The sequence below is a fragment of the Carassius carassius genome, chromosome 31 (genome assembly GCF_963082965.1).
Source record: "Carassius carassius chromosome 31, fCarCar2.1, whole genome shotgun sequence".
NCBI classification, from domain to species: Eukaryota; Metazoa; Chordata; class Actinopteri; order Cypriniformes; family Cyprinidae; genus Carassius; species Carassius carassius.
The window spans coordinates 12,321,850-12,337,779 of NC_081785.1; the positions used below are offsets into that span (position 1 = coordinate 12,321,850).

Consider the following 15,930-nt stretch of genomic DNA (forward strand, 5'->3'; position numbering starts at 1 on the left):
AGGAAAATAATTCTGAATTCTTGTTTTATTTTTTTTCAAAATAGAAAAAAAGTGGTGGAAAGCCATAAATACCATGTGGTCAAAACCCTCTTTTGTCATTTTGTTAGAGATTGAGAATGACACAATATTTAATTTCCATGTTAAAACCTTGCTCTTTCACCAGTGCCTTCGGTTTCTGATCCCAAATAAGATGCATTTCACACCTATAGCTGGAGACTTTCAGTCTTTTATATTAGGTGTTAATGAGTTAGACCCCCCCCCCCCATCAAACACACTCACACACATGCTGGAGTTTCTCTCTCTCCAGCACAGAAACATTGAGGAAACACCTGTCCTATCACACACCTGTCTCAGGCTGGCAGCCAATCAGAGCAAAGAAGCAAACTTGCTAGGTGAATAAATAGAGAGAGATTATGTGGTTACAAATCAAACCACTTCATTTATCAGGATACAAACACACATACACATTCAGCCAGACATACAAACACAGACAAACACATCTGAGGGAAGAGACAAGTTTACAAACTAAGGATTTTATCATCACTGCCTGTCAGAGGAGTCATGACCAAGGAGATTGAGTAAGTGAAATTGATATTTATTTGCATTAAATTTATAATGCTCTAGCTGGGGCTTTCTTTGCTTGGCTGTGTTGAACACAAATACCATTTTTATTTTACTAAAATGTCATGGCTATGATTGCTTTCCAAAAATCCTGAAAATTGTTTTTTTTTTTTAGATTAAGGGTTAAACTTTATTATATATATTATTAGCCACTGTCCAGACATTCTCAAATGAGCAGTTAATGTAGGAATAAAAAAAACAAAAAACGATCTTGTTTCATATGATTCATATGATTTTGTAGTGGGGTGTGTTATAGTTTGCAGTTTCACCGCTCAGAGCTGTCTGTTCCTCTTGAGTAGTGTCTCTCTCGTCTTCTCCCACTCTCCCTCTGCTCATGTGTAAACTGGCCCGCACATAATTGAGTACATTAAGATAATTTCTGCTGAAAGTTGACACCAGGACCCAAACACGCACACTCTGTCTCTTACTCTTACAGACACCTTGGTGTAACTGTTCTACGGGCCCAAGTGCATAAAAACAGAAAACATTAGTCTTGTGCTAATGTGTCAGAGGTCAGGTCTATGTCAATATGCAGGTGCCTAGAATTAGAAAGTATAGGTATTTGCTAGGGTTTTTCTTCATCTAGAAAAGTCTGCACAGTTTAAAGATAAATAAACAAATTTATTGCTAATTTATTTAGTGTGAGCACAGGTGCCTAAACAGGCCGGTTTGTGTTTTCGCTTACCATAGCAGACCACCTCATTGCTAATCCTAATAGTTATGGAAAGCCCCAAAACAAATCTAACTCTTTGAGAATTTAGTGATCCTCTTCAAATCCTTGTCTTTTGTTTGTGGTGCTTGTGTTAAAATAAAATTAAGTTCCTTCACTTAGGATTTGCTTCGGACCATTGATCCATTACAAGAGTTTCTGCCCTAAGGAGCACAAATGAAAAGAGAGAGTCAGATTTACCACTGTTTCGCGACATAGGCTATAGTCATTTTTTTGCTCGAAATGCTGTGATTGTGGAAACTTTCTTGAGTATTATATAGTTTGAAGTCTGGATGAAGAGCATCAGCTCTTGCACCCTGACTTCACTGAAGTCTTTGATTTCGATACTGAAAATGTTCAGTGAACCAGAGGCACATTTCTGTGATGTTTAAGCTGTTAATTATTTCACCATACATCACACTATCAATACATGCAAAGTCACATGTTGCAGTTCCCGAGAATGTTTGCTGTTTTATCTAAGCTTATATCTCCTTCTATTTTCCCCTAGGGCTCTCATGGTACAACAGAACGAGAGTTTCAACTACTTACGCTATCCAGACAATTACATTATGGACTCTTGGCCTTGCATGGACAGCAGTGACCTCAGCAAGACTAAACCTAGACTGTCATCAGATGAAGAATTTGCAACTCTAAGTTTCCTCTATGAGGCCTGCAAGGTAACACAAAAATACATTTGTAAAAATAATATAAAAAAGATTATTATTTCTTAGCATTATTTTATTTGTATTATTACAGAAATAATATTATAAATGTATTATTTTTAAGACCCCAAAAGAGCAGAAGATGACAACATGTGCCCGTGAAAGCAGCATGCACATTGACAGGTAAGTTTGACCATATACTTTTAGGATTTATGAGTCAAAACACTTTTATTCTAAACATACAGTAGAAGCAAATATTGTATACATTGTAAATAGTATAAGAGAGAAGTCAAGATGGAAATATGTCTTGACAGTAATTTATCCAGATGAAAAATGTCACATTTTCTCCTTCTTGTATATTGGTAGGTTGAGTAATTTAGCTAAAGATTATCTGAGGTCAGAGCTGGTTCAGCTGTTAATCCTCTTCTTCAACCCATCCCAAAAAGACTGAGTCACTACACAGCACCCTTTTGTGCAAGTGAAAAATAGCTGCCTATAGAGCTTGTTAGTCTTCTCGATGTACCGAGAAACTCAAACAGAGAGAGAGAGAGAGAGAGAAAAAATTGGCTTTAGGTGCAAACAGCTCCCGCCCAGTGTTTAGGTTTGCTTTTTTTAATGCAAAGAAATCTCCATAAACAATGCAGAGATTGAATGCTACTTTTATTGACTTTAACACTTCTTCATTATTGCTTAGGCAGCTAACAGTTGACCCTGTGTGAAGAGCATTAATGATGAAGTAGCATAAAAAAATGATAATCTGCAGCTTGAAGGGTCACAATTTGTACTGTCATTTATCTCTCAGGGCAGGGAATAGCTCTTCCCCTGAGCTGGCCACGCTGGAGAACGCTCACATCATGAAGCTGCTTTCTGAAAGTATTTCCCCCGGTCACTCAAAGCAAGGTTTACAGAGCACTGACAGCTACACCGGGGACAACTTGTACCCCCTCCTGCACCCAGCACAGAAATCATGGCCATCTGACCATCCCTTTCTGGAGGTGACCCCTGAGGTTTGCAGAACATTTTAAAACCCATTTAAATATAAAATGTATTCATGTAATTTTTCTACTTCCTAGTTTCTGAGCCATCCCAACAGATTCTAAAATATGCCATGATTGCCTAAAACAGGTGCTTTGTTCTCTATAATTATCATACATTTCTGACACTTCTGTTTGTTGTCTTCAAAAAGCAGCCTCTTCCTTACAACACGTTTCTGAGACAGACGAGCCCTGTATACTCAGAGTCCTACTCCAACTCGCCTCCAGACAGATACAGGTGCGACAGGCTTCTAAACTGTCTGAGCCTTTTCAAATCAGCTTCACATTCTTCTTCCTATATAAAACATATAATTTGGTGATTTTATGCAAGCTATAAAAAGCAATAGATATTAGTATGTAAAATACTGAGCAATGCCATTGCATGAAATTAATTTGACTATTTTTCACAGGAATGACTTCCAGTTTGTTCTTGGTACCCCACAAGCTTCCCAGCACAAAACAACAGAGATACCCTTGGTGTACCTCAATAAGGGACAGTTTTACCCCATCACTCTGCAGGGAGTGGACAGCACTGCTGGGGTGTCATGCAGCAAAGTGAAAGTAAGTTTTACTTTCAGACAGAAATAATGGAAATGTATTCTTGCTATATAACATGTTTGTTCTAAGTAACCTGCTTCAAAGAGAAAGAGCGATTAGTTATTTAGGCATCGTTTAAATTTTTTTTTTTACATTTTGTCATTCAGTAACCATGGCGTGCAACAGTAAATAAACCCTTGCATATTGTAGGTGTGACAGATTGACTGTTTTGTTAAAGCATACACTGCTATGGTCAGTGACAAAGTAAATAGAAAGGGTATTAGTGTGGTGACATAAAACATCGCTTGATAAACAACAAAAAGACTAGCATTTGTCCTACAGGGAGTCACCACTCTCTAAAAAACACAAAGTAACAGGTTCTTATTATGTTCCTTTTTCTTCCTTTCACTCTCCCAGACGATGATCATGGCTGTGTTTGAGAATGACAAGAGTCCTGAGATGCAGCTGAAGTACTGGAACCACTGGCACGCTCGACAGCCTACTGTTAAACAGAGAGTCATTGATATCGGTATGTTTCCACACTATCAATCTACCTGCAAAAAATAATTTCAATAATCAAGATGTATTTATTCTATTTGGTCTATTTCTAAACATCTAAATATTTTCTGAGATTATATGTAACTAACTTTCTTTCTTTTTTAGCATACCTCATTGGCAAATATTTCACATTTTTATATTATGCATAAACATTGTAAATAATTAATTCTGGAAAACAAGACAATACTGATTACTTATTGAATTAAGAATGCTTTTATTATATACTGGTGACTGGCTTCATCCATCATTAGATTTAAAGTCAGACATTATTTGTTTTTGATTCATGAGTGTTTAATTTCATACAATTTATATGAATAAATTCTTCTATACTAATTCTCAGCTGACTACAAGGAAGTTTTCAGTGGAGTGAGTAACGTAGAAGAGGTGGCTTTCAACGCACTGTCCTTTATCTGGAACACTGGTGAAGAAGCAAAGGTACAAGCACACACACAGAACCACCTGTCGCCTGTTTTCGTTAAGTGGGGTTGAAAGGAGGATGATTTAGAGGAGTGTCAGAGAGCAGTGGTATCTACGGTATGTGGCCTCCTCAGGCAACTGTCATCACAGGGAATAAAAAGAAAGAAAGAGAAAGAAAAAAGAAAGAAGGAGGGAGGGAGGGAGGGAGGGAAGGAAGCAGGGAAGGAGAAAAAGAGAAGTAGGGCATTTCAGCGTGCCCCCAGGATAGTGATGGGTGGGACAGCGAAACTCAGAGAAGGTGGAGCAGAGACAGAGAGAAAGAATACAATAACTGTAACGCACTTTTATTGATTGAAATATCAGCAACAGCTAGTTACAAATTAAAAGTTTAATATTTTTAGCTAATAATCCGAATAAATAATTCTTTCACCAAGTAATATTATTCATTAGTCTAGCAGCTAACATTATTTGGTTGCCAAGCAATGTAGCAACAATGCGTTTTAAAAATCAACATTTTACTTCAAATATTCCAACTGTTATTCAACTTTGTTGTGCCAAATCAGTCAGCAGCTATGAGGAACTATAAATGTTTGGAAATCAGCACCTACTCCCTCATTTATTCATGAACCATCATATTACATATTAGCATTTATTTTATTGTTGTTTTACCTCCAGTTCCAACATGTTGGATCTTGTCATGTTGTTCTCCGTATGGACACTCCTTTTCTTTTGAAATGAATTGGAATTATTGAACATTCATTTGCATATGACACATTTAGTGTGTCTCATTCCTGACCCTTCCTTTTGTTCCAGGCTTCTCACTTTTTTCTCTTTGTAAAATAACAAACCCTGCTTCCTGATTTCCAAAGTGCTTTCTTGAGATTTCATGTGTCTGTTGTGTTTTGCAGGTGCACATTGGCATCAATTCTCTGAGCACTGACTTCTCCTCGCAGAAGGGGGTCAAAGGTCTTCCCCTCAATCTTCAGATCGACACGTATGATTTCAGCTCAGGGAACAACCGTCTCATTCACAGAGCTGTTTGTCAGGTCAAGATCTTCTGCGATAAGGTGAGCCCGTCCCCACCAAATAAAAAAGGATAGATTTTTTAAAAAATCAATATTAAAATATATATCTTTAAAAAATATTTAAATACATATATATATTTTACATTTAGAATATTTTTATTTATAATAATATAATTCTATTTTTATCTTTAAAAATTTGTTGGAAGAAGCAATATCCAAGACAATCTTATAGCAGCATGAAAAGATGCACACGTGCATTTCAGGGCTTAATTAAATGTTAAGTTGGATCAGAAAAATTAAGTTGCATTATCAGGGCGTGCATTGGATCTCTATCGTTTATTTGGCTCATCTTGAACTGCGTCATAACAGTTAAACAAAACATAGTCCTGAGTCACTGTTACCATGACCTACAAAGTTATATACTTCAAAAGTGGCATATGTCTAAACTCCGATCTTTTACTGGCACATTTTCAATTACGTGATAACTTGTTTTCACTGAAGCAAAAAAAAAAAGACACTGAAGTATACTTTCAGTACTTTCAGTCTTTCTATCTCTCTTTTGGTGTTTCTCTCCCTTACTCTGTTTGGTACCTCTATCTTCTGATTCCTATTGATCTCTTTTGTTGAGCTGATCAGATAAATGTCACCGGACCACCTTATCTCTCTCATCTCCTTAAAGGCCGTTTGTGTGTTCCACGGTGGCCATAGTTGTTAGCTGTTTGACGTTGTGTGGGGGAAATGCATGGGAAGGTTAGATTTGACACACGTCTGACTGGTTTAGCAGCAGCAGGGGAGCTGAGTGCATTACTGCATAGCTGTGGTTTCTCTAGCTGGATCTAATGCATATTTACTGCACAGCTGGCATGTCAACGAGATATGATCTCTGAGTTGTTTACAAGAATAGTTTTGAAAAGACATATGTAATAAAACATTGTTTTTGTAAAATGTTTTCTTAATTTCTCTGCAAGCATCTGTGCAGTTAAAAACTCTTTTGTATTGTTAATTATTGGTTAATTAAGTGTTGCTTAAGCTTTTCTAATATGCCAGAGCAGTTTGTAATTGCTCAGATTCTAAATGTTTTATTGTCCTTGAATGCTTGCAGGGGGCAGAAAGGAAGATGAGAGACGAGGAGAGGAAGAGAAGCAAGAGGAGGACCAAGAATGTTGCAGACTCCAGCAATAATAGTGAGTGCTGTCAGTCATGTAATTACAGCCTGAGACTGTCAGAAAACACCCATTACCACCCTACCAAAAGCATAAAGCAAATACAATACATATACTTGCCATTTGGTGTCCATGTTCTGACCCAACAAGCCACTGAAATGCTCAGCTATCCGGCTACTTAGGATTTCCTACTAATTTGGCACAAGTCGAAACCAAAACAAGATTTTAAGCACATATTTTCAATGATGTGTAAAAGCAGGCTGTCAAACTCAAATTACCTGTGGGCCATTAGCCAAACTGTGTTTTCCATCAGGGTCTAGTTTTCGTTAGTCATGCCTTCAAGAAACATTTTCAAGTGTTCTATTAAAGCTGATTTTCTTCTCTTCAGGTTGTAAACAGGCCTTAGTTTCCAGCTCTGTTGGAAAGGACTCTACCTACTTTAAAACTCTAGACGATCATGTCACACAACCTGTTTTATTCATCCCAGAGATGCACTTCAGCACGATGCAGCGCTGTGGCCTGGTACGTCTGTCGTTCACACACACACACACACAAACACACACACACACACACACAAACACGCTCTTCCCTATATCCTAGGAATTGCGGCTTACCATAGCATTGTTGAGTCATGTTCACCAACACCCTGAGGGCTGACAGTATGGGAGCACGTGAGGAAAAGTGTGGGAAAAAATGCAGTTGGAAAGAAGTGGGCTTGGAAAGAATAGGAGAAAGTGATCTCGAGATCAGACATGCTAACTGGTGCGCTCTTGAGTTTACATGACAGTGAGCGAAACTCACCTGAGTGGGGGACGGCCATGCCGACTGACACAGGGATTAACCCATAGGAGCTCAAACACATGCACACACACTTCTTCTGAGGGTGTTGAAGAGATGCATTTCAGCTGTGTTTACACAGCCTAAGAGAGGAGGGATGGAGGCTGTTCTGACAGGCCTTTTTCCCACAGTCCAGACTAGCGCAATTCTCACTTAAATTTCGACATAATTTCATATAATTAGTCTTTTGGCCTTTTTACATGTAGTCACAGCCCATAACAGTGACTTTGGCATATTAGTGAAGGATTAGGAGGTCATGCGATCATCCTACGTTTTTTCTGCATTGTCGCACCTCTTATTGTTTAAGATGTCACTGTGATAAAGTTGCTATTATCATAATCATCAGCGTGCAAACACGCAAGAGACATGAAACTATAATCCACATTTTAACAACCTTGATTTTATCTGTTTGTTATTGTCCAGGTGCCTCCTGTTAGCCTGGAGGAAAGTGACAGGACATCACTGAAACGTTCCAACTGTTACGCAGATGGCGGCGACCAGGGCAGCTCCCCACCAAGCAAACAAGCCCGTCGAGACGAGCAACAGAGAGGTATGGAAGAAATGCAGTAACCTGGAAACATATCAATTTGAGCTACAAACCCGCCACAGTGTTTTAATAGTAGATTCTTTATTTTGTTCTCAGTTCTTCTGTACGTCAGGCGAGAGACTGAGGAAGTATTTGATGCCCTTATGTTGAACACGCCAACCCTCAAGGGCCTGAGAGAAGCGGTGAGTTTTTCAACGTCTCTTTCCGTTACACATTTTTGTGAAAATCACACCTCCGACCTTGAGAGGAACTGTACCTAAGATCTGACTCATGTCACTTCTGCCTCCTCAGATTTCAGAAAAGTACGGTATGCAAGAAGACACCATTGTGAAAATCTTCAAGAAGTGCAAAAGAGGGTGAGTGAGACATTTCACAGCTAATTTCCACTGGGCAAAAACGTTGGGGGACTGTTGCAAACTGTGATTAAGTCCCGAGCATGGATAGAGAGATGTCGAAATGTTCTTTCACGGAGGATGAACGGCTGTTAAACCCTTTTCTTATAATCTGAGCTCCATCTCAACAAGCTGCCAGGAAGCAAAGTCGACAGACCGGGTTGACTGGAGATCTATAGTGTTTGGAATGTGATGATTGCTGCTCCCCTTCAAAAAAAAAAAAAAAATTAAAGAAAAACAGAAGTAAGACAAGATGATTTCAACATAGGTAGACTCATGTTTTTTTTGGGTTTATGAAGCTCAGGTAGAAACAGTAGAAATGGTGGTTCTGATAGGAAGCCAGCACTGGCGTCTAGTTGTGTAAGAGACACTACGTGCAACCTAATGAGGCCAGGCTCTGAAAACACCATTTATCTCATGGTTGGTGATCACCCATGACAAAATGTAGACGTTGGCACTTACCTGTTTGCGCATCCATTTCAGAACATGTGTGGGAATAACTCAAATCAGTGCATCATAAAGTATAAGGCAGTATAAGTAAAGCATATCATTGAATGACCATATTTCACAGCCCACTGGAGCATTTAAGGAGCGTTTGACCTACATAGGTCAAAGAAACATGTCCAGGACTCTATTAAAGGCATTTTATTGTAATCATCCTAGCCTAGAGCTGTGTAACCTGGGGCTCAACTTTCCCCAGGCCGTTAGTTGATGATATGGCTGAGGTTATAGGGACAGGTTGGGCCGCATTCTCGCTCATTCTCTCGCCCCAATCTTCAATCAGACTCCCTCCACCCTCAGGGCAGGGAGAGCTGACAAGATCTCGCTGTTAGTCTGTCATACACCCGCACACCGCATACATATTGGCCAGTAGAGATGACTGTTGTGCCAAATAATTGTTTGCATAAGTCATGAGATTTGTGTTTTTAAGGATCTAAATCAGGGTCTGCCCTTATGGAAGAAATGATGAATGCTTTAGAAAATTGTAGAGGAATGCTTAAAGTTTCTTTCAGCAGTTGGTAGGGCACAGTTCATCTGTATATCATTCAGTGTCACTCAACAGCTCAATCCAGTCATAATGACCGAAATAAGTAATTGTGTAGTAATCCACAAATGACAATGACCAGGTGCCGAGTTAAAGCACTGTGGTTTTTGTGCAGATGAGAAGCAACTTTAGAGATAATCTTTAACTTTGGAGGTTTTGTATGTTTGGCTCTATGATAATGGTACTACATCAGATATTATCCAATTTTGGAGTTTTTATAATGTTTTGGTGTTTAAAATATACCTAATTTCACAAACTTTTACATTTACGTGATTTTTCCAGTGATCTTATGCACACTTAAAATGAATGTTTAGTAATAATCTAAAAATGTTTCTCTAATAATATTTTAAACAAATCTCAAAATTAATATCCGTTTTTCATACAGTACATTATAATTTTCTAATGCCTAAATTTACGTATATAATTTAAAATGCTTTTAATATTTAGAGGTGTTTTTAATTTTATTTTATTAATTTTTTAATTTATTAAAATAGCCTCAAATTTTTATATCACCAGTTTTTTGGTTATCGGCGCAATGTGTAAATATAAAGTATGGGCCAGAATTTTAACAAGAACTTCTATAACTTATTCTCTTTTTCTTACCATCAACAGGATCTTTGTGAACATGGATGATAACATCATCGAGCATTACAGCAACCACTCTGCCTTCCTCATCGAGATCACTGAAATTATTATCAACCACTTCCAGATCACACTTATGGAGCTATAATGACATTATAAACTAGTGACACCACACCTGGTGCTGCTGGCAGCTTCTTTCTGAACTTTTGATCCAAAAGCATGACTATGAATCAGATTCTGCATTGCCAGAACCGTTGCTATATATAAACAGCTCACCTGCCAGTTATATCATTCTCAGTCATATCAATACTGAACAGTGTAAATAAAATTTTCCATTTTTGTACCTTTTTTATTATTTTATCTACAATAATTTTATAACATGAGCAATTATGATCAGCAAGGTATAATATAAATTGTATAAATTGTAAATAGTCATAATTATCATAATGTTGTGTTTTGACATGATCTTAAAAGAGTTATATGTTATTATTTCAAAGATAAACTTGCCTTTTTTGATGCTGCCTCTTTGCTGCTTATAATAGGCCCATCATTTCTAGGAAAGGGTGTGAGGCGTTTGTATTGCTTTATGCTCTAATGGTGGTTTGCATGTTTATTAATCTTGCTGCGTGTTACTTCAGCATACTTCCAGTCAGGGTGCTGTGACTTTCTGCCTTTTAGTTTCACATCTGAAATACTCCACCAACACACACGAGTGTTTTAGACCTTTAAGTCGCACATTTCCACCCTTAAAGAGCCGCGTATCTGTCAGTGTTTCGATCACTACATTTGGAAAACTGGCTCCACACATTTCGAATCTGTGTGGCTGGGCTGTAACGGTTGTCAGGACAACCGGCCCTTTTGTCCTCCGAAATTTAGACAAGAAAGTTCGGGCGAACCACTGCAATATCGAACTTACCCAAATATCAGATTAAATAACGGTGACTTTTCAGGTTTTTTTTGCTTCACAAAACTTGTACATTTCAAATGCTTTGTATTGCTTTCAAACAATATTGATATATTAAAGCTGTGCTTTCCTTTTTTTACTGCCTCTGCTTTTATATGGAAAAATAAAATACAAAATCCATAACATTTTTAAGTGTTTTGTCATTGTTGGAAGACATTTCCTTGCTGAAATAATTTACAGCTACCGCTGTGCTGTTAAAAAATGTGGGTCACAATTATGTCACACACAAACAAACAGCACAGCCTCTATCCTGACACAAGCACATGACTCTTATGAATCTTTTAACGAATTGCCTCAACAACAGAGAGAGTTATGTGTTCGAATCAGTCTGATGATTCCTTCATTGAATGAACACACTGAAATCGTCAGAGCAGCTGAACATGACACATTGAATTGATTCTGTGTCAATGGGTTTAGGAGGCAGTCTGCATTTTACAGTCAGCACACGTTGGACTTGCTGTTTGTTCTGTGTGTGTGTGTGTGTGTGTGTGTGTGTGTGTGTGTGTGTGTGTGTGTGTGTGCGTGCGTGTGTGTCTGTTTGAAAGAAGGAAGGGGGTGTATCGAAAGCCTCATACACAAGACTAGTGAGAATCAGAGACTGAGGGATAGAGAAAAGACAAAAAGCAGAAGAATCCATCTCAGACTTAACAAAGAGAACAGCTGAATGATCATCCATTCTTCTGCAGAAAGGTGAGTGCATGGCATCTCTGTTATGTGTGATTCAAATAGTGAAGCAGATGACTATAACATCTGAATGAATGAAAAAACCAGGTCAGGAGAGCAGGTCACTGCATCTTTGCTTTTTGTCTGTGGGGTCTAGTGTGGATAGTTTGCATATGCCTAATCCTGTTGATCCTTCTCAAGATGGAATGAGCTTTTTATCTTTTGTGTTTTAAAATCGTAAAAAAAACAAAGCTTGACTGCTGTGGTTCCGATCACAGTCATGCTGTTTTTCCAGATATTTAATAACTAAGACAATGCTGTGACAGTGTGAGTAGCCACGTTTTGCTGGTGTGGCAGATTCTGTTGTTTTCATTCATGTACAGGTGCCAGTGCAACCTTTTATAAGTTTATTTTTGGGTTGCCATGCAACAAAAGTGACTGGAACAGGAAATTCATGTGATGAAAGATGTGACATTAAGAGCATGCAGTTATTGACCAAACTGTTGAAATTTACACCCACACCCCTCTCACAGATACCTTTGAAGGTGATGTTGTCAAGAGTCCGGTTAACAGCCAATTAAAGATGAAATCTTGATGAAAATACTCCACAGACTTGTTAAAAAATACTGGGTGTCTGCGAGGGTTCATGCATTAAAAATAGCTGCTTTTTATAGCATCACATCATTCACAGAGTCTCTTTTGTCCTTGTCTTCTGGAACAGTCTCTCAGCTCCCAGACGTCTGGCTTCATGTCTACGTATAATATCCGTAAGACTGTTTTAAAATGTATCCAGTTTACACTATCATCGACCACACAAAAACGCGTCAAAAAATGATGTTCAGAGGCTAGCACCTGTGGCTGATAGTGCTAGTCCCATTTTAGATGTAACACAAAAGATGCAACCATAGGATCGTCCAGTTTCCTGTCTCTTAGCAACAGTGGGCCATTTACCTCCACTGTGCTGGTTGCCAGAACTGACGATGTTTCTTAGAGCTCAAAGGACAGAGTCATCGGCTACCAAGACATTCATATACACACTCTTTCTCTTTTAGATCCAACAGGCTGTGAAACCATGAATGTACTTCTGCCAGCGGGTGTCTGAGGGGATTTAAATGAAAGAATGTTCTTGAATCTGATGCGAGTAGATCGAGTATAACTGAAATTGTATTCTTTTTCACCAGGTCTTGGCCGGTGGTTTCATTCAGCTTAACATCGTGAAGAGCTGCACATAGACAAAGACGTGATGCACACTCCAGTGTCCATGCTGATGGGGGTGGTGTTTGCTCCCCTGGGCCTTGTGCTGGTGTTAAGGGAGGGACAGGGAGGGACAGGCGCGGCTGGGTGCGGCAGGGCGTGGTGGAGCCACGGAGCTCCTCCTTCTCCGATCAGATGGCCTGTGGGAGAGCTGCCTGCAGGTGGTGCATTCTGAAGTCAAAGAGTGCTGGCCTGTGTCTGTGTCCTACCAGCGGGATGCTCGGGTTCGAATGGTCCAGGGGATGGTGCTGTCGTCTCTTTTCCTGTGCGGCGCGGGGATTGTCTTTGCCAGCGTGGGTGTCCGCTGCTGGACCGATATCCCTCTTAGGAGTGTAGCGGCAGCTGGTGGCCTATTGGTGGTGCTGGCAGGTGTGCTCAGTCTGGCTGCATTAGGAGTGTACACTCATAATCTTTCGAAGCTGGGGATCGAGGTGGATTCAACCATATCAGAGACACAAGGACTCAACGTACACAAGCCAGCCCGACTAACGTTACACTCGGCCGGGTCCCTCTATTTCGGTTGGGTGGGAGCTTGGGTACAGGTGCTGGGAGGGGCCGCACTGCTCCTTGGGTTTAAAAGCATGAAGTGTTCATCCTCTCACAAGCAGAGATTCAAAGACACATTGAGCTTGCACATGACTCATTGTAGTGCACTGTTAGTGTTTTTCAATTGGACAAATAAGATGTGGTAAACACATGATGCTTCTAAAGAGAACTATATTAAAGGGGTCATATTATGTTGCTAAAAAGAACTTTTGTGTATTTGGTGTAATGCAATGTTTTTATGCGGTTTAAGGTAAAAAAAACATTATTTTCCAAGTACTGTACATTATTGTTGCTCCTCTATGCCCTGCCTTTCTGAAACGTGTAGATTTTTACAAAACTCATCGTTCTGAAAAGCACGGTGTGCTCTGATTGGCCAGTGATCTAGTGCATTGTGATTGGCCGAATTCCTCAAACGTGTGACGAAAATGTTACGCCCCTTACCAGGTTCAGGAAACTTCCCTCCGTAAGATTCAAGTAAATGGTCTGTGCTTACCCGAATATTTTGGGTTGTACTGTTCTGGAACAGTGTTGTAAATAAAACTTAACGGGCTCTATTAGGCTTTTTCACTTTTAGTTAGTTTGTAATGTTGCTGTTTAAGCATAAAAATGATCTGCAAAGTTACAAAACTCAAAGTCCAACTCAAAAGGATATATTTTATTTAACAGAAATCACTTTTCAAAAACTACAACGAACGACTAGTTTGGACTGCAACACATTTTTTCGGGATTAGGCCTAGTGATATCACAGATATGGACGAATGGGACGAGACTTTGATAAACTGCACTAAAGAAGGCAACGAGTGTTATCATTATGTAATAGGCACGCTAGTTTAGAGTGGTTACAATAATCTGGGTTAAAATCGTGCTCAAATTTATTTGATTTTGAAGCAATATTTACTCTGAAGATCGCAGAAGGTAAGGGGCATGCCATTTCCCGAAATCGCATCATATGACCCCTTTAAAATATGTATGGAACCACTAACAGAAACATTAATTCCTGTTCACACCAAGAACCAACTATTAGCAATCACTCTATTAGCCTCCATATACCACATCTTAACTTTGTAATAGCCTAGTTATCGTTCTTGGTGTGATGGGAGGTCGGCTCATAGAACGTTATACTGTTTTGCGAATAAGCACTGCGTTTTTAAGCTTTGTCAACTTTTAAAAACACGACTCGAGACATTGAGTTTCATTTTAATCCAATGTGTCACGCCTTATTTAAAGATGCGTTCTGTGTGAACAGTGGTCCCTCAGTTGACATTATAAATTGTACGAGTTGTCTGCTTCGTGGCAGATTTTTGTTCTTCAATATGACAGTACTATAAATATTATTTCCAAAACCTGTAGCAAATGAATGTAACCTACTAGTGTCTCAAGGCTGTTGGCACTTTTGGCTTTTCCCGCTAGTGCGTGAAACAGAACTATGTGCTGAGTCATTTCGCTCAAGCCGTATGGATGGTAAACAACAGTGTTTACTTGCAATATATTGATCTGTAATTTAGTATTATCTGTACTTGATCAATATTGACGTTGCAAATAGCCTATGTGTAGTTTCTGACTGTGATGATTCTATATGTGGTAGGCTCAGTGTTGCCAGATTGGATGGACGATTTCCAGCCCAAAAGCTCTCAAAAACCCGCCCACTCCAACAAAAAACCGCCCAAAACTTTAACTAACAAAATAATGTGATACAACATGTCAGTCAAAGGTGTTAAGAGCCATTTTAACTCCTTAAAACTAAATAATAACGTTAGATAAATTTCCCATGGATCAAATGGTGGCAAATACATTAAAGACAATTACCGAATATGATTAAAATTAGGTTATGCAAGCAGTCACCGTCAAAACATTTGATTGATTTACAATTGATTTACCGATACCCTCGCAAAAACATATGCATCATTTTCAATGTCAACAGTCAGATGTTAAATGCATAAGTGTCCAGAATAAGTATAAGTGATAGGAAAAAAGCAACGTAAATAGGTATTTCACACTTGTTTATGCACATATAACAGTCAAAACTGTATTGTCATTCATTGATAAATACTGTATGAAAAATAACAACAACAACAATAATCGCCATCCGAATCCATGAGTTTATCACTGAGGTGGTATGTAAATGTATTTTCACAGCGGTCCACATGAGAAACAATACCGCCCTAATAGGGTCTTTAGTCTTTTGTGAAGTTCATATTGTAGAACATTACATTTGCACAGTCAAAACTAAGAAGATATACCAATCTGTACTGTTTAAAAGATAAAAGACAAGATCGTTTAGATATAGATTAGATATAAATAGATTATGTTATAAATTAAATAATTTAACTGTGCTCTATTTTAGGAGTTGCAGTAATATTAGAGTCTTGGTGTC

General features: G+C 38.8%; 1 protein-coding gene and 1 pseudogene across 2 annotated transcripts; both read left to right on the plus strand.

Annotated features, from left to right (window-relative positions):
- Nucleotides 1-435: 435 nt before the first annotated feature.
- Nucleotides 436-11,220, plus strand: LOC132111574 (grainyhead-like protein 3 homolog). Of its 2 annotated transcripts, none has more exons than XM_059518989.1 (15): nt 436-578; nt 1,839-2,007; nt 2,117-2,175; nt 2,795-2,999; nt 3,179-3,264; nt 3,437-3,587; nt 3,981-4,092; nt 4,462-4,556; nt 5,447-5,605; nt 6,666-6,747; nt 7,115-7,248; nt 7,987-8,113; nt 8,207-8,292; nt 8,402-8,466; nt 10,160-11,220. In XM_059518989.1, exons 1-15 carry the CDS (start codon nt 562-564, stop codon nt 10,275-10,277), a joined length of 1,665 nt encoding a protein of 554 aa, XP_059374972.1. In that variant the 5' UTR covers nt 436-561; the 3' UTR covers nt 10,278-11,220. The 2 variants fall into 2 exon arrangements, with proteins under 2 accessions (XP_059374972.1, XP_059374973.1); XM_059518990.1 differs by having other exon boundaries at nt 3,182-3,264.
- A 548-nt stretch (nt 11,221-11,768) lies between these two features.
- LOC132112074 (claudin-23-like) lies at nt 11,769-14,464 on the plus strand (annotated as a pseudogene).
- Nucleotides 14,465-15,930: the final 1,466 nt, after the last annotated feature.